The 17,788-nt window shown below is 42.6% G+C and overlaps 1 protein-coding gene across 1 annotated transcript; it reads left to right on the top strand.

Annotated features, from left to right (window-relative positions):
• Window positions 1-245: 245 nt before the first annotated feature.
• Window positions 246-14,341, top strand: LOC148064543 (protein NLRC3-like). The gene is made up of 8 exons (XM_087809707.1): window positions 246-257; window positions 416-635; window positions 765-2,559; window positions 5,885-6,061; window positions 12,423-12,596; window positions 12,657-12,830; window positions 13,139-13,185; window positions 13,626-14,341. Exons 1-8 carry the CDS (start codon window positions 246-248, stop codon window positions 14,165-14,167), a joined length of 3,141 nt encoding a protein of 1,046 aa, XP_087665833.1. The 3' UTR covers window positions 14,168-14,341.
• Window positions 14,342-17,788: the final 3,447 nt, after the last annotated feature.

Below are 17,788 nucleotides of genomic sequence, written 5' to 3'. Positions count from 1 at the left end.
TGATCAGATCATTGGTGACATTGTAGAAGTAGAACTTATCGACTACCTGATGTTCTTCACAGAGAGGATCAGCAGGTCTCAGATGTTCTCCAGTGTGTCCAGCAGCATCAGACAGATGTGGAGTCCACGATTCAGGTACGTTCTTCAGCCTCACCTGCGAACTACAGCAGCTGCTTCTGCTGCTTCATGAAGCTCTGAGTACTAGACACCTGCATCTGTCAGCTTCACACTTGAGCTGTTCCTACATGAACCAGAAGGTCTGGTGTGGCTGAGACTCTTGTTTGGTTCTGGAGAGAAGATGAGATTTAAATTGAATTTTTCCTTCTATGACGTCAATAAGAGACGTAATATCACGTCCTGCTCGTGAAGAAAGTTCAGACCTACCTCTAGTCACATGTGTCTGTGTGTGTTTCAGCTGCTGGAGGAGAAGGTCATGACCCTGGTGAAGGAGGAACTGGAGAGAGTGAAGAAGTTTCTCAGACCAGGTGAGCAGAAACACCTGGATGATGAGGAAGAGGAGGAGTCGAAGTGTGAAGAGGAGCAGATGAGGAGCAGCAGAGAAGCTTTCCTGGAGATCATCCTGAACCTCCTGAGGAGCATGAAGCAGGAGGAGCTTGCTGGTCGCCTGTGGGGAAGTAAGAGGATTTGAACCTTCAACCTGCTGAATATGACGTCTTGAAGTAAATTTGTGATGGAAGTTCCTGCAGCTGATGAGAAGATTGATCTTCTAGAATCTTGAGCTTCATGTGCCTTCTTTACTCCAGGAAGTCGTGCTGGAAAGCGTCAAAGACAACTGAAGAGGAGCCTGAAGAAGAAGTTCCACAGTGTGTCTGAGGGGGTCGCTAAAGCAGGAAACTCTGCTCCTCTGAATCAGATCTACACGGAGCTCTACATCACTGAGGGGGGCACAGACCAGGTCAACCAGGAGCACGAGGTCCGACAGATCGAAGCAGCCACCAGGAACCAGACCAGACCAGAAACTACCATCAGAACAGAAGACCTCTTTAAAGCCTCACCTGAGAGAGACCCACCAATCAGAAGCCTGCTGACGAAGGGCGTGGCTGGCATTGGGAAGACCCTCCTGACACGGAAGGTCACTCTGGACTGGGCTGAAGACAAAGCCCACCAGAACTTCCACCTCATGTTTCCTTTCACCTTCAGAGAGCTGAACCTGCTGAAAGAGAAGAAGTTGAGTTTGATGGAACTTGTTCATCTTTTCTTTCCTGAAACCAAAGATCTCATCAGTTTTGAAGGACTCCAGGTTCTGTTCATCTTTGACGGTCTGGACGAGTGTCGACTCCCTCTGGACTTCATCAACAGTCGGGTCCTGACAGCAGCTACAGAGTCCACCTCAGTAGACGTCCTGCTGACAAACCTCATCAGAGGGAATCTTCTTCCCTCAGCTCGTCTCTGGATCACCACACGACCTGCAGCAGCCAATCAGATCCGTCCTGAGTGTGTGGACATGGTGACAGAGGTCAGAGGGTTCACTGACCTCCAGAAGGAGGAGTACTTCAGGAAGAGGTCCAGTGATGAGGAGCAGACCAGCAGCATCATCTCTCACATCAAGACCTCACGAAGCATCTACATCATGTGTCACATCCCGATCTTCTGCTGGATCACTGCCACAGTTCTGGAGGACATGTTGAAGACTGGAGAGACAGGACAGCTGCCCAACACCCTGACTGAGATGTACATCCGCTTCCTGGTGGTTCTGTCCAAAGTCATGAAGATGAAGTACCATGGAGCAGCTGGGACAGACACAGTTTGGGATCCTGAGAGCAGGGAGATGATGGAGTCTCTGGGAAAACTGGCTTTTGAGCATCTGAAGAAAGGAAACTTGGTCTTCTATGAATCAGACCTGACAGAGTGTGACATCAACATCACAGCTGCTTCACTTCACTCAGGAGTCTTCACTCAGATCTTCAGAGAGGAGAGAGGACTCTACCAGGACCAGATGTTCTGCTTCATCCACCTGAGTCTTCAGGAGTTTCTGGCTGCTCTTCATGTTCACCAGAACTTCATCAAGTCTGGAGTCAACTTGCTTGATTCACAACAACCATCCAGACTGTCAAGAATGTTTAGAAACAAACTTCCAATCGAAAGTTTCTACCAGAGAACCATCAATGAAGCTGTAGAAAGTCCAAATGGACATCTGGACTTGTTCCTGCGCTTCCTTCTGGGTCTTTCTCTGCAGACCAGCCAGAGTCTCCTGATAGGTTTATTGAAACAAACAGGAAGAAGCTCTTGGACCAATCAGGACACAGCAAAGCTCATCAAGAAGAAGATCAGTGAGAATGTGTCTCCAGAGAGAATCATCAACCTGTTCCACTGTCTGAATGAAGTGAAGGACACTTCTCTGGTGGAGGAGGTCCAACAGCAGCTGAGATCAGGACGTCTCCTCACAGATGAACTGTCTCCTGCTCAATGGTCCAGCCTGGCCTTCATCTTACTGTCCTCAGAGGAACATCTGAAAGTGTTTGACCTGAAGAAATACTCTACCTCAGAGGAGGTTCTTGAGAGGCTTCTGCCGGTGGTTCAAGCTTCAAATGAAGTTCTGTAAGTGGATCATTGAAACATCTCTGATATGAACCATGAATGTTTGATTTCCTTCTTCATTTTATTCAGGCTGAGAAACTCCAACTTCCTTTCTCTCTTCATGGTTTTTCTTTCACATTGTTTTGTAAATCCATCATTTTCTAAAGTCACTTTTTGAAACAACATCAACTTAGATTTGAATTTCATGAGCAAACACTTGAACATGTGTCGTGGACACAAACACACAAACAGGGAATGAACAACTGTATGTTTCTCCCTCAGGCACAGACAGGGTTTATTTTAGGATTGTCCCCAAAATCCAGCGTGAAAACTGAACATAAATGAAGAAAATGAAAAGTTTAACCAGTGTTAATAGAACAGAAAATAACATTCAGAAACAACCTCCTTCAAAAATAGTCTCCAAACTTGACAAATGTTTCAAAAGTTGAAACTAATTGAGTGCATGTGAAGCAAACATGGGAGAAGAAATGAAGGTGAATGTGACGGAGGATGATTGAAACTCCATCTGTGTCACAACATAGATCCACTGGATCCAAAGATGGAGAGAATTCACCTGGAATTTTCTAACTGTAAACATTCAAATGAAGACAACAATGTTGAGAGAGTGCAGGAGTGTGATTGACAAACACACACACATTGTTTGAGCTTGTATTACCTGCAACACCTTCACACTCACACCTGACACTGTTATGAATAATAACTTTGTAAACCTGTTCATATTGAATTTAAGGTTAAAAAACAAATAGAATAAATTGACTGAAGTGAATCTTCACGATTGAATCAGTGTCTTGATTAAATTGAAGATATTTTTACTCTGGAAAAGAATTCGACACAACAATTGAGAGAAAACACACAAAAACACTGAGATAAGTAAGTGAATAGAAAAAGAATCAATGATGTGTTATTATGATCAATATACATGTAACAACCTTTTATTTTCATTTGTCATTGTTGTTTGTTTTGTGACTCTTTTTATTTTTCCTTATGTTATCTTGTGTTTGTTTCTCATATAAACACAAATCAATCCTCTTGTTGACGACACTCGTCTCTTTCACAGGCTGATCAGGTGTCGACTGTCAGAGAGAAGTTGTTCACTTCTGTCCTCAGTCCTCAGCTCTCCGTCCTCTAGTCTGACTCAACTGGACCTGAGTCACAACTGGAACCTGAAGGATCCAGGAGTGGAGCTGCTGTCTGCTGGACTGAAGAGTCCACACTGTCACCTGGAGACTCTCAGGTCAGAACATCATGTCTTCAGCTTCAGAACATGTGAAAGTCAGAGGTGAGACTCCAGAGAGTCAAAGTTGAGTCTCCAGTGAGTTCTTCAATGAAGCAGCTGATTCTAAGTGACCTCAGTCTTCAGCAGGTTCTCACACTTGAACTTGATTTGTTCTTCTGCTGGGTCGTGCTGTTCAGTATGTTGACACATATTTACTGATCTCAGATCCATTCAAACACATTTGAGAGACTCTTGTGATGTCATCACTTGTTCTGTTGCTAGATTTCAATGCAGGGTAATGTTCATGGTGATGTGAGCATGTGTGATGAACACATCAGCAACTGTATGAAAAGTCAAACATGTTCTTCTTCATCACAATATTCATCAGTGTCGTCTCACATCCTGCTCATATCTTTCATTTCAACTCATCTCTGTGTCACCAACTCACTCCTTCTTTCTCTCTTCATGGTTTTTCTTTCACCTTGTTTTGTAAATCCATCATTTTCTAAAGTCACTTTTTGAAATAACATCAACTTTTCATTTGAATTTCATGAGCAAACACTTGAACATGTGACGTGGACACAAACACACAAACAGTGAATGAATAACTCTGTATTATTATTTTATTTATTTATCCTTTATTCATCCAGGTTAGTCTCATTGACATTAAAATCTCTTTTACAAGAGAGACCTGGACAGGATGGACAGCAAAACAGTTACACATAAAAACTATTTCTTACAGTATTAAGTCCATTGGTACAATATCAGAAAAAGATAAAAGATTACTGACTAAAAACATTCACACTTGCTGATAGAGTTCGACGTCAAATTCCTGACAACAGCCTTGAATTTGTTAAAAGTCACTAGATTCTCAAACTTGTGCTGCTTCTTCAGCTTCTTCCACGATGACGGCGCAGAAATCTTAAAAGCTGTTTTACCCAGTTCAGTACGAGCTGGAGGAACATTCATAACCTATAATCTCCTTGTAGAAACAAACATGCCAATGACTAAGTCGTCGCCAAGAGAGCGAAGGCCAGTGAACTCTTGAGTATAGTGTGCAGTGATGGGTTAAGGGTCTTCAGTTTGTCATGAACCTCAAGGCTCCATGTTACACAGTGTCCAACATCTTTAGACAGTGAGCTGATGAATTCATGTACAACACATCTCCAGAATCAAGAACGGTCAGGAAGGTAGCTTCGACTCGTCGTCGAGCCTAACCTTAGTTTCAGTTTATTTACCAGGTTTTGTATGTGAATTTTAAAGAGATGTGGTCATCAATCATAAAACCCAAGTATTTGTGAAAATACTCCTCAATTGAAGGACCTTGGGAAGTTAAAATATTGTGATTTATCTCAATCTTTTTGTAATTTGAAAATACCATAAGTTTGGTCTTATCAGCATGGAGAACAAGCTTCAGTTGACAAAGCTGAGCCTGCACTTGATCAAAAGCACGTTGCATGAACTCAAAAGCCTTATTAAGTGAGGATGCAAAACAATAAATTTCGGTGTCTTCCGCATAGAAATGGAAAGATGCTTTCTGGACATTTTGTCCAAGGCTGTTCATGTACAGGGTAAATAACAGTGGTCCTAAAACTGAACCCTATTTTTACTCTGGAAAAGAATTAGACACAACAATTGAGAGAAAACACACAAAAACTCTGAGATAAGTAAGTGAATAGAAAAAGAATCAATGATGTGTTTATCACGATGGAACTGAGAAACCCAGGATACAGGTACTGGAAAACGGTGACGACAAGACAAGGACGTGACAGAGAGTGGAGGCTTAAGAACACAGGGGAGCAATCAGCAGCAGCTGGGGGCGGGACTAACAAGACACGGCTGGACCAATCACTACTCAGACAGGAGGAAGTAAGACTAGCACAGACACAGAAGGGAGCGGATTTCACAATAAAACCGGAAACACAAGGAGGAACATGTAGACTCATGACAGTGTTATTATGATCAATATACATGTAACAACCTTTTATTTTCATTTGTCATTGTTGTTTGTTTTGTGACTCTTTTTATTTTTCCTTATGTTATCTTGTGTTTGTTTCTCATATAAACACAAATCAATCCTCTTGTTGACGACACTCGTCTCTTTCACAGGCTGATCGACTGTTTCCTGTCAGAGAGAAGTTGTTCACTTCTGTCCTCAGTCCTCAGCTCTCCGTCCTCTAGTCTGACTCAACTGGACCTGAGTAACAACTACAACCTGCAGGATCCAGGAGTGGAGCTGCTGTCTGCTGGACTGAAGAGTCCACACTGTCACCTGGAGACTCTCAGGTCAGAACATCATGTCTTCAGCTTCAGAACATGTGAAAGTCAGAGGTGAGACTCCAGAGAGTCAAAGCTGCGCGTGGATCACTCGTCTTTTATTTGTAGGATTCTGCACATAAATCAAAATACTGTTTGAGGATGGATCGCTCACACACTCGTTGCTCTCGCTCTAGAAACACCACACAATAAGTTAAACGCTAAACAATTAAAAAAACATATACAATAAAACTGCTACTAAACAAAGAACATAAAATATGACAATTGAAAGAAAAAGGTGTTTCTAACATATTTTTCTACACTAATGCTCACAGAGCATCTCCTCCTCCTACCTCATCGCAGTCCTCGAGGCCATAGACATATTTACATGGACGCCGCATCGACTGCTGCCGCCCACTAGAGCGGTGTGTATACAGGGCGGCCATCTTGGTACAGTGTCACTCGCTCCTACAGTGCATTAGGTCTATAGAGGAATGATGTGTTTACACTATCACTAATCGCTCATTTGTCAAGAGGGCAGAACCCGATCACCAACAGCAAGAGACATGCCCCTAGCTCTGCGGGTAGATTTTGGCCAATTTGAGTAGCTTTGGCTAACTCCTGCTTCAACCGAGACACAAAGTCATGATGGTCAACAACAGTGGAATCAGGGAGAGCATGCTGGAACACAACATCAACAGGTTATCGTGGTGTCCTGCCAAACATGAGGAAAAAGGGTGCGAACCCAGTCGACGGGATACCTGCTTAGCTTTTGAGAAATGATCAGTCACAACAAGTACATCCACGCTTTGATTGACAGATTTCTCAGCAGACCATGTTTAGAATGTTGTCCTGTTCTTGCAGTCTGGCTATTTCACTTTTAGTTAATGAGTCAGACTGAGTGATGTCCACAAGTTGAGGAAGAGGAGGTTTTGTGCCTTCTTTCTGGCTCATTCCACCGGAGATTTGTGCTCCAAAAACGGCTGATAATTCTTCAGCTGTCAAGGAATTTTGTTTAGTTTGTCTAGTGCAGGGGTGGCCAACCAGTCAGAGCCTAAGAGCCACATTTTTTTACTCTGTTACCGCAAAGAGCCACATCATACACACACACACACACACACACACACACACACACACACACACACACACACACACACACACACACACACACACACACACACACACACACACACACACACACACACACACACACACACGCATCTCCGGACGAAAATGCAGTGTGAATGCTGAGCAGCATTCACACAATTGGTAGTACCGTATGTAGTAGTAGTGGAATCAGTAGAAGTGTAACTGGTAGTGGAAGAAGTAGTTGGATTAGTAGTAGTGGAATTAGTAGTGGAAGTAGTTGTGGAAGTAGTAGTAGTGGAAGTAGTAGTGGAATTAGTAGTAAAAGTAGTAGTGGAATTAGTAGTAGAAGTAGTAGTGGAATTAGTAGTGGAAGTAGTTGTGGAATTAGTAGTAAAAGTAGTAGTGGAATTAGTAGTAGAAGTAGTAGTGGAATTAGTAGTAGAAGTAGTAGTGGAATTAGTAGTAGAAGTAGTAGGTTACAGTGGAAGGAGTTGAAAGTTGAGTTGAAGAGTTTCCTCATTGAAATGAACAGGGGAAAAGGGTAGAAAAAGAGGAATAAAAGAAAGAATGGAAGAGATAAAAGAGAACTTTTCCACAGACTATAAACAAAGCATATATATAAAGTCATATGTCACCTCTGGGTTTTGAACCCAGGACCTCAGTCATCAAGAGCGAGGTTCATACCACTAGACCATCAAGCCATGAAACAAATGACATTTATTTTTTGATATATCTTTACAGTATTAAGCAATGGTTCCTGTTTTTTTGATTTTGTCTTTGAGTTCTTCATAGGTTCTAAAAACATTGTTGTCTCAGTGCATCAGTGAATCTGTGATCCATCGCAGGGTCTGGTTGAGGAAGTCATGTGTTCGTTTATCCACGATTGCTTTCACCTGATCAATCGTGTCATCTTGGTCTTTGTTCAACAAGTAAACCTGGACGCTCTTGTTTTCATTCATCAACTGTTTACTTCTGCTCCAGGTTCTTCTAAAAGCACATTTTTCCTGCTCCAGCCACACTGTACTTTATTATTGATCTGTTTTTACTTTCTCCACTAGAGTATTACTTCAACTGTAAAGTGTCTTCAGATAACTTTGTTATGATAACACACTTTTACAATTTACACAATTAAATTATTATTATTATTATGAATTACTCTTAGTACTAGTACTTGTAGTACTATAAGTACTCGTAGTAGTATGAGTACTCATAGTACTAGTACTCATAGTAGTACTAGTACCCGTCGTACTAGTACTAGTAATCGTAGTACTCGTAGTAGTACTAGTATTTGTACTTCTCATAGTAGTACTAGTACGTGTAGTACTCATAGTAGTACTAGTACGTGTATAAGTACTCGTAGTAGTACTAGTACTTGTAGTACTAGTACTCCTAGTAGTACTAGTATTAATTGTAGTATTAATTGTATTTGTGGTACTCGTAGTAGTACTAGTAATTGTAGTACTCCTAGTAGTACTAGTATTTGTAGTACTCCTTGTAGTACTAGTACGTGTACTAATATTCTTAGTAGTACTAGTATTTGTAGTACTCGTAGTAGTTCTAGTATTTGTAGTAGTACTCGTACGTGTAGTTATACTACGAGTGAAGGAGTAGAGGATTGAAAAAGTGGAGGAGTGAAGGAGTAGAGTATTTAATGAGTAGAGTATTGGAGGAGTGAAGGAGAGTATAATTATTAGTATAACTATAAGTTTAAGTATAACTATAAGTATAAGTTAAACTATACTTATAAGTATAACTATAAGTTGAACTATAATTATAAGTATAAATATAAGTTTAACTATAATTATAACTATTAGTTTAACTGACTGGCGATCCTCAGTTTCTCATATTGACTAGAGGGGACACGGGGGTACTGCAGTCTGAAAGGCTTGTCGTCCAAACAGATTCTATATATACATATTCAGTTGCCTCAACACAATCCATTTTGTGTTTTGAGAAAGAACCATAACTTGGTTCTGACTCTGGTTCTGCAGCAGCATCTTTTCCAACAACCCCAGCAACCTCTCCATTGTAGAAGAGTCTTGATCAACTGGCTGCTGTCTCTCAGGTGGTTCACAGGCTGCTGTAGGTTAACTTCAACTCTATCCATGTTCACCTCTTCACTATGTTTGGCTGGTGTCTTCAAACTAGTCTATGAAATTCATCCAACTCGTCCTGCACTTCACGGCTGACCATTTATCCAAAGGATGGACCGGAATGTGAGCCAGATCTGGGTGATCAAACATTTGCCTTGTTCCCACAAGCAACCTGTGGCGACTGCAGCAGCTTTATTGAGGCGAAGCCAGTAGTCAAACGGGTCTTCATCTGTGAGAGTTGAACGAAAGGCACCATGAATATCGTTCGGAAGAAAAATGTTTCCTCAAGAGACCATACACAGCGTGAGGACGGCGTGCAACATCTATCTCTCCATTTCTATCCCAAACTTCACTCTTTAGCTCGAGCCCTTAAATGTGTGAGAATTTCTTCGACCCGACTCTCCAGTTGAACATCACGTTTCTTGAAATAATCTTCCATCAACTCGAGCCATTCTTCCAACTCAACTTTGTCTGAACATCCCCACGGAAAACAAGAGGAGCCTTGAGTTCTCTTTGTGTTTCGTGTCTAACATGAGAGAATCTAGAAATGTCCGTTGGGAAGTGACTTGAACCATCATGGGCTCCTGAGCTGTTGTGTGGGGCTGATGGAGGGGCTGTCGTCCTTGGATGGGATACCATAGTCTCAGCTCACTGTCCTCCATATGTTGAACTACATCAGTCATTTGGTCAGTCATGTTGGCATTAGCTGAAGGTTGATAGTAGTCCATGTATAGTGGAAGTAGTCGACTCCTTGATTGTCAAACACACACACATTGTTTGAGCTTGTATTACCTGCAACACCTTCACACTCACACCTGACACTGTTATGAATAATAACTTTGTAAACCTGTTCATATTGAATTGAAGGTTAAAAAAACAAATAGAATAAATTGACTGAAGTGAATCTTCACGATTGAATCAGTGTCTTGATTAAATTGAAGATATTTTTACTCTGGAAAAGAATTAGACACAACAATTGAGAGAAAACACACAAAAACACAGAGATAAGTAAGTGAATAGAAAAAGAATCAATGATGTGTTATTATGATCAATATACATGTAACAACCTTTTATTTTCATTTGTCATTGTTGTTTGTTTTGTGACTCTTTTTATTTTTCCTTATGTTATCTTGTGTTTGTTTCTCATATAAACACAAATCAATCCTCTTGTTGACGACACTCGTCTCTTTCACAGGCTGAGAAACTGTCGACTGTCAGAGAGAAGTTGTTCACTTCTGTCCTCAGTCCTCAGCTCTCCGTCCTCTAGTCTGACTCAACTGGACCTGAGTCTCAACAAACTGAAGGATCCAGGAGTGGAGCTGCTGTCTGCTGGACTGAAGAGTCCACACTGTCACCTGGAGACTCTCAGGTCAGAACATCATTTCAAACAAACACAAACACACACATGGATGTAAACAGTGAATGGATTCATGTTTCTTCATGAAACCTTTTTCACTCTGAGAAGGATTTGAATGACTTTTCCTCGACTCATGAACTTGGTTCTAGAAGTTGATATTTCATGAACACAACAGGAAGGTGAAGAATATTTCAGGTCATGTATAATATTTCAAGTCGCACAACACAAGTCGCACAACACAAATCACAAAACACAAATCACACAACACAAGTCGCACAACACAAATCACAAAACACAAGTCGCACAACACAAATCACAAAACACAAATCACACAACACAAGTCACACAACACAAATCACAAAACACAAATCACACAACACAAGTCGCACAACACAAATCACAAAACACAAATCACACAACACAAGTCGCACAACACAAATCACAAAACACAAGTCACACAACACAAGTCGCACAACACAAATCACAAAACACAAATCACACAACACAAGTCGCACAACACAAATCACAAAACACAAATCACACAACACAAGTCGCACAACACAAATCACACAACACAACTCACATGACACGAGTCACACAACACGACTCACACAAGTCACACAACACGACTTACACAACACAACAAGAGTCACACAACAAAAGTCACACAACACGACTCACACAACACAACAAGTCACACGACAAAAGTCACACAACATGAATCACACAACACAAGTCACACGACACGAGTCACACGACAAAAGGCACACACCAAAAGTCACACATCAAAAGTCACACCACAAAGGGCACACAACAAAAGTCACACATCAAAAGTCACACCACAAAAGTCACACCTCAAAAGTCACACCACAAAAGTTACACAACAAAAGTCGCACAACAAAAGTCACGCAACAAAAGTCACACCACAAAAGTCACACAACAAAGTCACACAACAAAAGTCACACCACAAAACTCACCCAACAAGACTCACACAACACAACTCACTTGACACAAGTCAAACAACACAAGTCACACAACACGACTCACACAAGTCACACAACACGACTCACACAACACAACAAGAGTCACACAACAAAAGTCACACAACGCGACTCACACAACACCCCAAGTCACACTACACGAGTCACACAACACGAGTCACACAACAGTACTCACACAACACAAGTCACACAACATAAGTCCCACAACACGAGTCACACAACCCAAGTCACACTACACGAGTCACACAACACGAGTCACACAACAGTACTCACACAACACAAGTCAAATAACATGAGTCACACAACAGGTCAAAGTGGAGTTACACAACACCAGTGTGAGTGGAGTTACACAACACCAGTGTGAGTGGAGTTACACAACACCAGTGTGACTCGAGTTACACAACACCAGTGTGACTCGAGTTACACAACACCAGTGTGAGTGGAGTTACACAACACCAGTGTGAGTGGAGTTACACAACACCAGTGTGAGTGGTTACACAACACTAGTGTGAGTGGAGTTACACAACACCAGTGTGAGTGGAGTTACACAACACCAGTGTGAGTGGAGTTACACAACACTAACACTAACACTGACATTAAACACAAACACACATCAATCCTCTCACAACAGTGAGTCATGTGATCATTTATACATCAAGTGTTGAACTGATGAAAACTTCATTATTTCATGTGTTGATCAAGTTGATCCTGATTGAAATCAAAGTCTTCAAATGTTCACACAATCATGTGATGATCTTATGAACGTCAAGAGTTCAGTGTTTCCTCCAATCAAGGCTTTCAAGTCAAAATAGAGAAAAAGTCTCTTGTTGACGTTTCCGTCTCTTTCACAGGCTGATCTGCTGTCGACTGTCAGAGAGAAGTTGTTCACTTCTGTCCTCAGTCCTCAGCTCTCCGTCCTCTAGTCTGACTCAACTGGACCTGAGTAGAAACGACCTGAAGGATCCAGGAGTGGAGCTGCTGTCTGCTGGACTGAAGAGTCCACACTGTCACCTGGAGACTCTCAGGTCAGAACATCATGTCTTCAGTTCTTCTGATTTAATGAAACTGTTTCTCCTTCATTACAGTCTGTCAGGGTGTAAGATCTCAGCAGGAGGTTGTTCTTCTCTGGCCTCAGCTCTGACATCTAACCCGTCCCATCTGAGAGAGCTGGACCTGAGCTTCAATCATCCAGGAGGACCAGGACTGGAGCTGCTGTCTGCTGGACTGGAGAGTCCAGACTGGAGGCTGGAGACTCTCAGGTATGGACGGATCAGCAGAACTCACTGACTGAGCTCCAAAGATCTTCAGACTGAACATGTGATCAGAAGCAGAGAGATGTGAGTGTGTGACGCTGCTCAGACTCTTCATCTGAACTGAGCACATGAATCCAACTCTCAGAGCTTCTCCATGTTCTCCTGCTGGACACCAGTGGAAGAACAAGGAGACAGTGGAGACTGAGCGAGTGTTTCTAGATCCATCTTTGTTGTGGTCAACACAGTCATGAAAGAACGTCCACTTAGCATCTGAAGTCAAATGAATCTGATCTTCTCAATGTGTCCTCCTCCAGGCTGGATCACTGTGGACCACAGAGGTTAACATCTGGACTGAAGAAGTGTAAGTTTGATTTGATTGATGGATGAGAACTCCTTGACTCTGTCAGCTTCTAGTGGAGCAGTTGTGATGTTGAGATGTTGTTACACTTGAATCTGCTGATGGAGCTTCATCAAGTCCAGGATGATGGTGGAGATGAACACAGAGATGTTTCAGGAACATGAAGAAACATCATGTTAGCTACATGCTAGTTTAGCTGCTGACTTGATATGGACACACTGGTGTCAATCAAATGTGACAAGATGATTCTGGGATGTTCCTCCTGGTTCTTCTCTGGAGGTGGTCCCAGTCTCAGAAGACTGTTGACTTCACTTTGATGATGATCTCCACTAGATGTCAACAAACAGAGCAGCCCTCCCTGGCTTGCTGGGACACTGAGTCCATGATTGTGTTGAAGAGAAAGTTCTTCCACCATCATCACCTCTCGTGTCTTCTTCTCTCAGACTTCCGTCCACTCTCACTGGACCCGGACACAGCACACCGGCGCCTCCTACTGTCCAACGACAACAGGACGGTGGAACTTGTGACGCAGGATCAGGATTATCTGGACCATCCCGACAGATTCCACCGGTGTCTTCAGGTGATGAGCAGAGAAGCTGTGACTGGACCATGTTACTGGGAGCTGGAGTGGAGAGGAGGAGCTTCTATCGCACTGACTCTCAGAAGAGACGGAGGGAAAGAAGACGAGTCTGAGTTTGGACAGAACCGTTATTCCTGGAGTCTGAGCTGCTCTGATGATGATGGATATAAATTCTGTCACGATAAGAAAGAAACTGTCATCAAGAGTCAAGAAGTTTCTCACAGAGTAGGAATGTTGATGAACTTTATTGAACCTGGATATTTAAACTTCTTCAGTGTCTCCTCTGATGAATGGAAACCCCTCCACACCTTCTTCACCTCCACTGAACCTTTGTACCTGGGATTTGGACTCACAGAGGTTCCTGGTTCTGGTTCCTCAGTGTGTGTGTGTGACCTGAGTGTGTGAGTGTGTTCCTCCAACACACGTGTGTTGCTGCTGTCAATCATCATTAAAGTGCTGACAGTGATGATGGAAGAAATCTGCTCCTGAAACAAACGTGTTGATCTGAATGTTGTTGAAGAAACTCTTTCATCACTTGTTGAGTCGACTGAAGACTTGAAGTTCAGTGGAGCACGTGTCACTTATGATGTTCATCATGATGTAATAAAACATTTGGTTTAAAACTTTCAAGAGACTCAAGGTCACTTCACAATAAAAGGTTAGAAAGAAGGTCAGACGGGTATATGTGAGGTCAGACAGGTAGATGTGAGGTCAGACAGGTAGATGTGAGGTCAGACAGGTAGATGTGAGGTCAGACGGGTAGATGTGAGGTCAGACAGGTACATGTGAGGTCAGACGGGTAGATGTGAGGTCAGACAGGTACATGTGAGGTCAGACGGGTAGATGTGAGGTCAGACAGGTACATGTGAGTTCAGACGGGTAGATGTGAGGTCAGACGGGTAGATGTGAGGTCAGACAGGTACATGTGAGGTCAGACAGGTAGATGTGAGGTCAGACAGGTACATGTGAGGTCAGACGGGTAGATGTGAGGTCAGACAGGTACATGTGAGGTCAGACGGGTAGATGTGAGGTCAGACAGGTACATGTGAGGTCAGACAGGTAGATGTTAAATCAAACACCATGATTTTGTGAATCTATTGAGTTGATTTTAGAATCTATTTATTCATTGAACCTTTTGTGGAATCACCTCCTTTGATCGACAACCATCATTTCTGACACACACACACACACACACACACACACACACACACAGACTCGTGGCTCCAGAGACAGTCCTCCAGGGTCTGTCGTCTGGTCCAGCCTCCAGTCCTGTCTCCCATGTTCACGCTCTCTCCAGGTCCTTGTACTTCTTGCGGAACACGGACACCTGGTCCTTGAAGAGCACCGGGTCCAGGCGCAGCTGCGAGTGCACCAGAGGCATGTAGCCAAACCAGCTGAAGGTGTTGATGCACTCCTGCCGCTGACTGAAGTGCTCGGGGTTGACCCAAGGAACCGTCCTGGTGCCCTGGTGAGCCAAGAGAAGGTGGTGAGACTAAGAGCATCGGCAGGATCTCAGGAAGAGGAGCGCCCACCTGTGGACCCGGGAGCTCCTTGGACTGCTTCCTCTGGACCACTTTGATTGGCGGCAGGTGCGTCTCATTCGTCTCTTTGTCATTCATTTGTCTTTCATAACAGAAGCCGAACTCTAACCCTCTCTTTGTCTCTTTTTCCTACTTCCAGGATCTCCTCACACTGGTGCACTTCTGAAGGGTCAGGGGTCAAACTATTGGGACAAATCAATTTCAAAACACGTTTTAATGTGTTTTTGTGAATTTTGTCATGTAGTTTCTATGTGTGTACTAAGAGTGAAGTTTGCCTGATGTCTTGTCAAAAGTACTGCAGTAATTATAAAGTACATGTTCAACATATGAAATCCTTTGAAAGAATCACTTTCTTCTATCAACTCCCTTTTTTCACAGTGTCTCCCACAGATCCTAAGATCCTCTACTGTGAGGATTAATATTGAGCTCAACATTACCACGTGTCACACCTGAGGAGGAACTACACTTTACACATTCGTCAACCTTACGTTAATCAACCATTTCTTGGTTTCCAATGACATTCATCTGAAAAAAGGAGGAGAAGTTAGTTTTAATAGTGTGTTTGCAAAGATTCTTCAAACGATCGTCCACGTGTCACTTTTGACCTGAAGATCTGCAGGATCATGTATTCGCGTCAAACGGCTTCGTTCACCAATATTTATTGATGCTGATGACGTCGAAGACATGGTTTCTGTGGAATATTAAAACTTTCGGTTTGGTCCAGTACACGTGCCACGAATCTTCTTAGGTGGGTAAGATATTATTCTGAACCCCCGTTATATTATAAAGTACATATTTACCTGTCAGTCTGCCAAGTATCTTCTGAATCGATCGATTCGCACGTCGTTTTTTTTGGAGCCGTCTCCTGTTGGAGTCGCACGAGTCATGTTGACATTTTCCGTCACTTCCGCCTGATTTCATGAAGTTCATCAATTCAATACGACGTCACTTTGCTTTATGTATCCACTGTTTTACATTTAAACAAATGATACTTTTGTTTCAAGACTGTTGAACAGATGCTCGTGGATCAGGTGTCGTTGCAGATCTTCAAGCTTCACACATGTGCATGAAGACCAAAGACATCACAGTCGCGTTTGATGCCACGACCCAGGAAGGTGTTCTCATCGCCAGTGAGCCCCACAAAAGATGTTCATGTCATCGCCGTTGACCAACTTCCTGGGGGAACTGCTGACGATTATGCCGACCATGTGGGTTCAGCAGTTGACGGTCTTGCCTCTGAATATGCAGATGACCAGCATGAAGATGTTGAGACGGTCGACAATAATCAACGTTTCAAATTCAAGGACGGATCGAGTGGCAGTAAACCAGTACACGAGAGATGGGGTAAAACTCTCAAGGAGTTAAACTGCCATCTTCACCCTCTTGATACCAGTTCATGTCCATCAACTTTAAAATCCCTGGAAGTGAACAAAGTTCTTTGGTAAAGACTGTCTGGCAGGTGATCTAGTACTTCAGATAAATAAGGTACAAGTACAGAAAGGGTGACCCAAAGGGATGCTCTATATTTTTAGAAAATAAAGGCCTACAGGTATAATACCTCGTCACCGTGGTGATAGATCACACTTCTTCATATCGCCGGTAAACTTCCTTCATGTTTTTTCTACTGCAACTGTGTCATGTGGTGGTTTGCAGGCGTGCATTAAGAAGGACTTTTAAACAATTTCCCGAAGGAGACCTCCTGAGGGATCAATAAAGTTTTACCTTACCTTACCTTACCTTACTTTGAAAACACACACACACACACACACACACACACACACACATACTTACTTATGTCCTTTTTGGGGGCGCGCCTCTCAATACCCCCCTTCGAGGACAGACCTTTCTGAATGTGTTACAGAGATGCTGGCAACACGAAAACATTACAAAAAAATTCCTGACTATGAAAATCAGTTGAGATTTTTGTTTTCAGCCTCTTTTGTCCCATCAGTGTTTTTACCTTGAGATTGGGGACAAAATAATGTTAACGTCCATTGTGGGGACTTCAGCTACACACACATACACACTGATAAATGTCCCTTTTGGGGTCCTCGCTGTCCTTTGGGGACATTCAAGGTCATGACCTGCACATTCAGATCCTAGTGATGAAATATGATGTTCGATGGAGTAACACTGGTCTATAGTATGATGTTTGATGGAGTAACACTGGTCTACAGTATGATGTTTGATTGAGTAACACTGGTCTACAGTATGATGTTTGATGGAGTAACACTGGTCTACAGTATGATGTTTGATGGAGTAACACTGGTCTACAGTATGATGTTTGATGGAGTAACACTGGTCTACAGTATGATGTTTGATGGAGTAACACTGGTCTACAGTATGATGTTTGATGGAGTAACACTGGTCTACAGTATGATGTTTGATGGAGTAACACTGGTCTACAGTATGATGTTTGATGGAGTAACACTGGTCTACAGTATGATGTTTGATGGAGTAACACTGGTCTACAGTATGATGTTTG

This window comes from Callionymus lyra, chromosome 15 (assembly GCF_982586985.1).
Source record: "Callionymus lyra chromosome 15, fCalLyr1.hap1.1, whole genome shotgun sequence".
In the NCBI taxonomy this organism is placed as follows: domain Eukaryota; kingdom Metazoa; phylum Chordata; class Actinopteri; order Syngnathiformes; family Callionymidae; genus Callionymus; species Callionymus lyra.
This window is presented reverse-complemented; position numbering and strand designations above follow the sequence as displayed.

Coding starts and splice junctions, on each gene's coding strand:
- LOC148064543 (XM_087809707.1), top strand. Junction 12,831..13,138: donor TGGAGGCTGGAGACTCTCAG/GTATGGACGGAT, acceptor GTCCTCCTCCAG/GCTGGATCACTGTGGACCAC. Junction 13,186..13,625: donor AACATCTGGACTGAAGAAGT/GTAAGTTTGATT, acceptor TTCTTCTCTCAG/ACTTCCGTCCACTCTCACTG.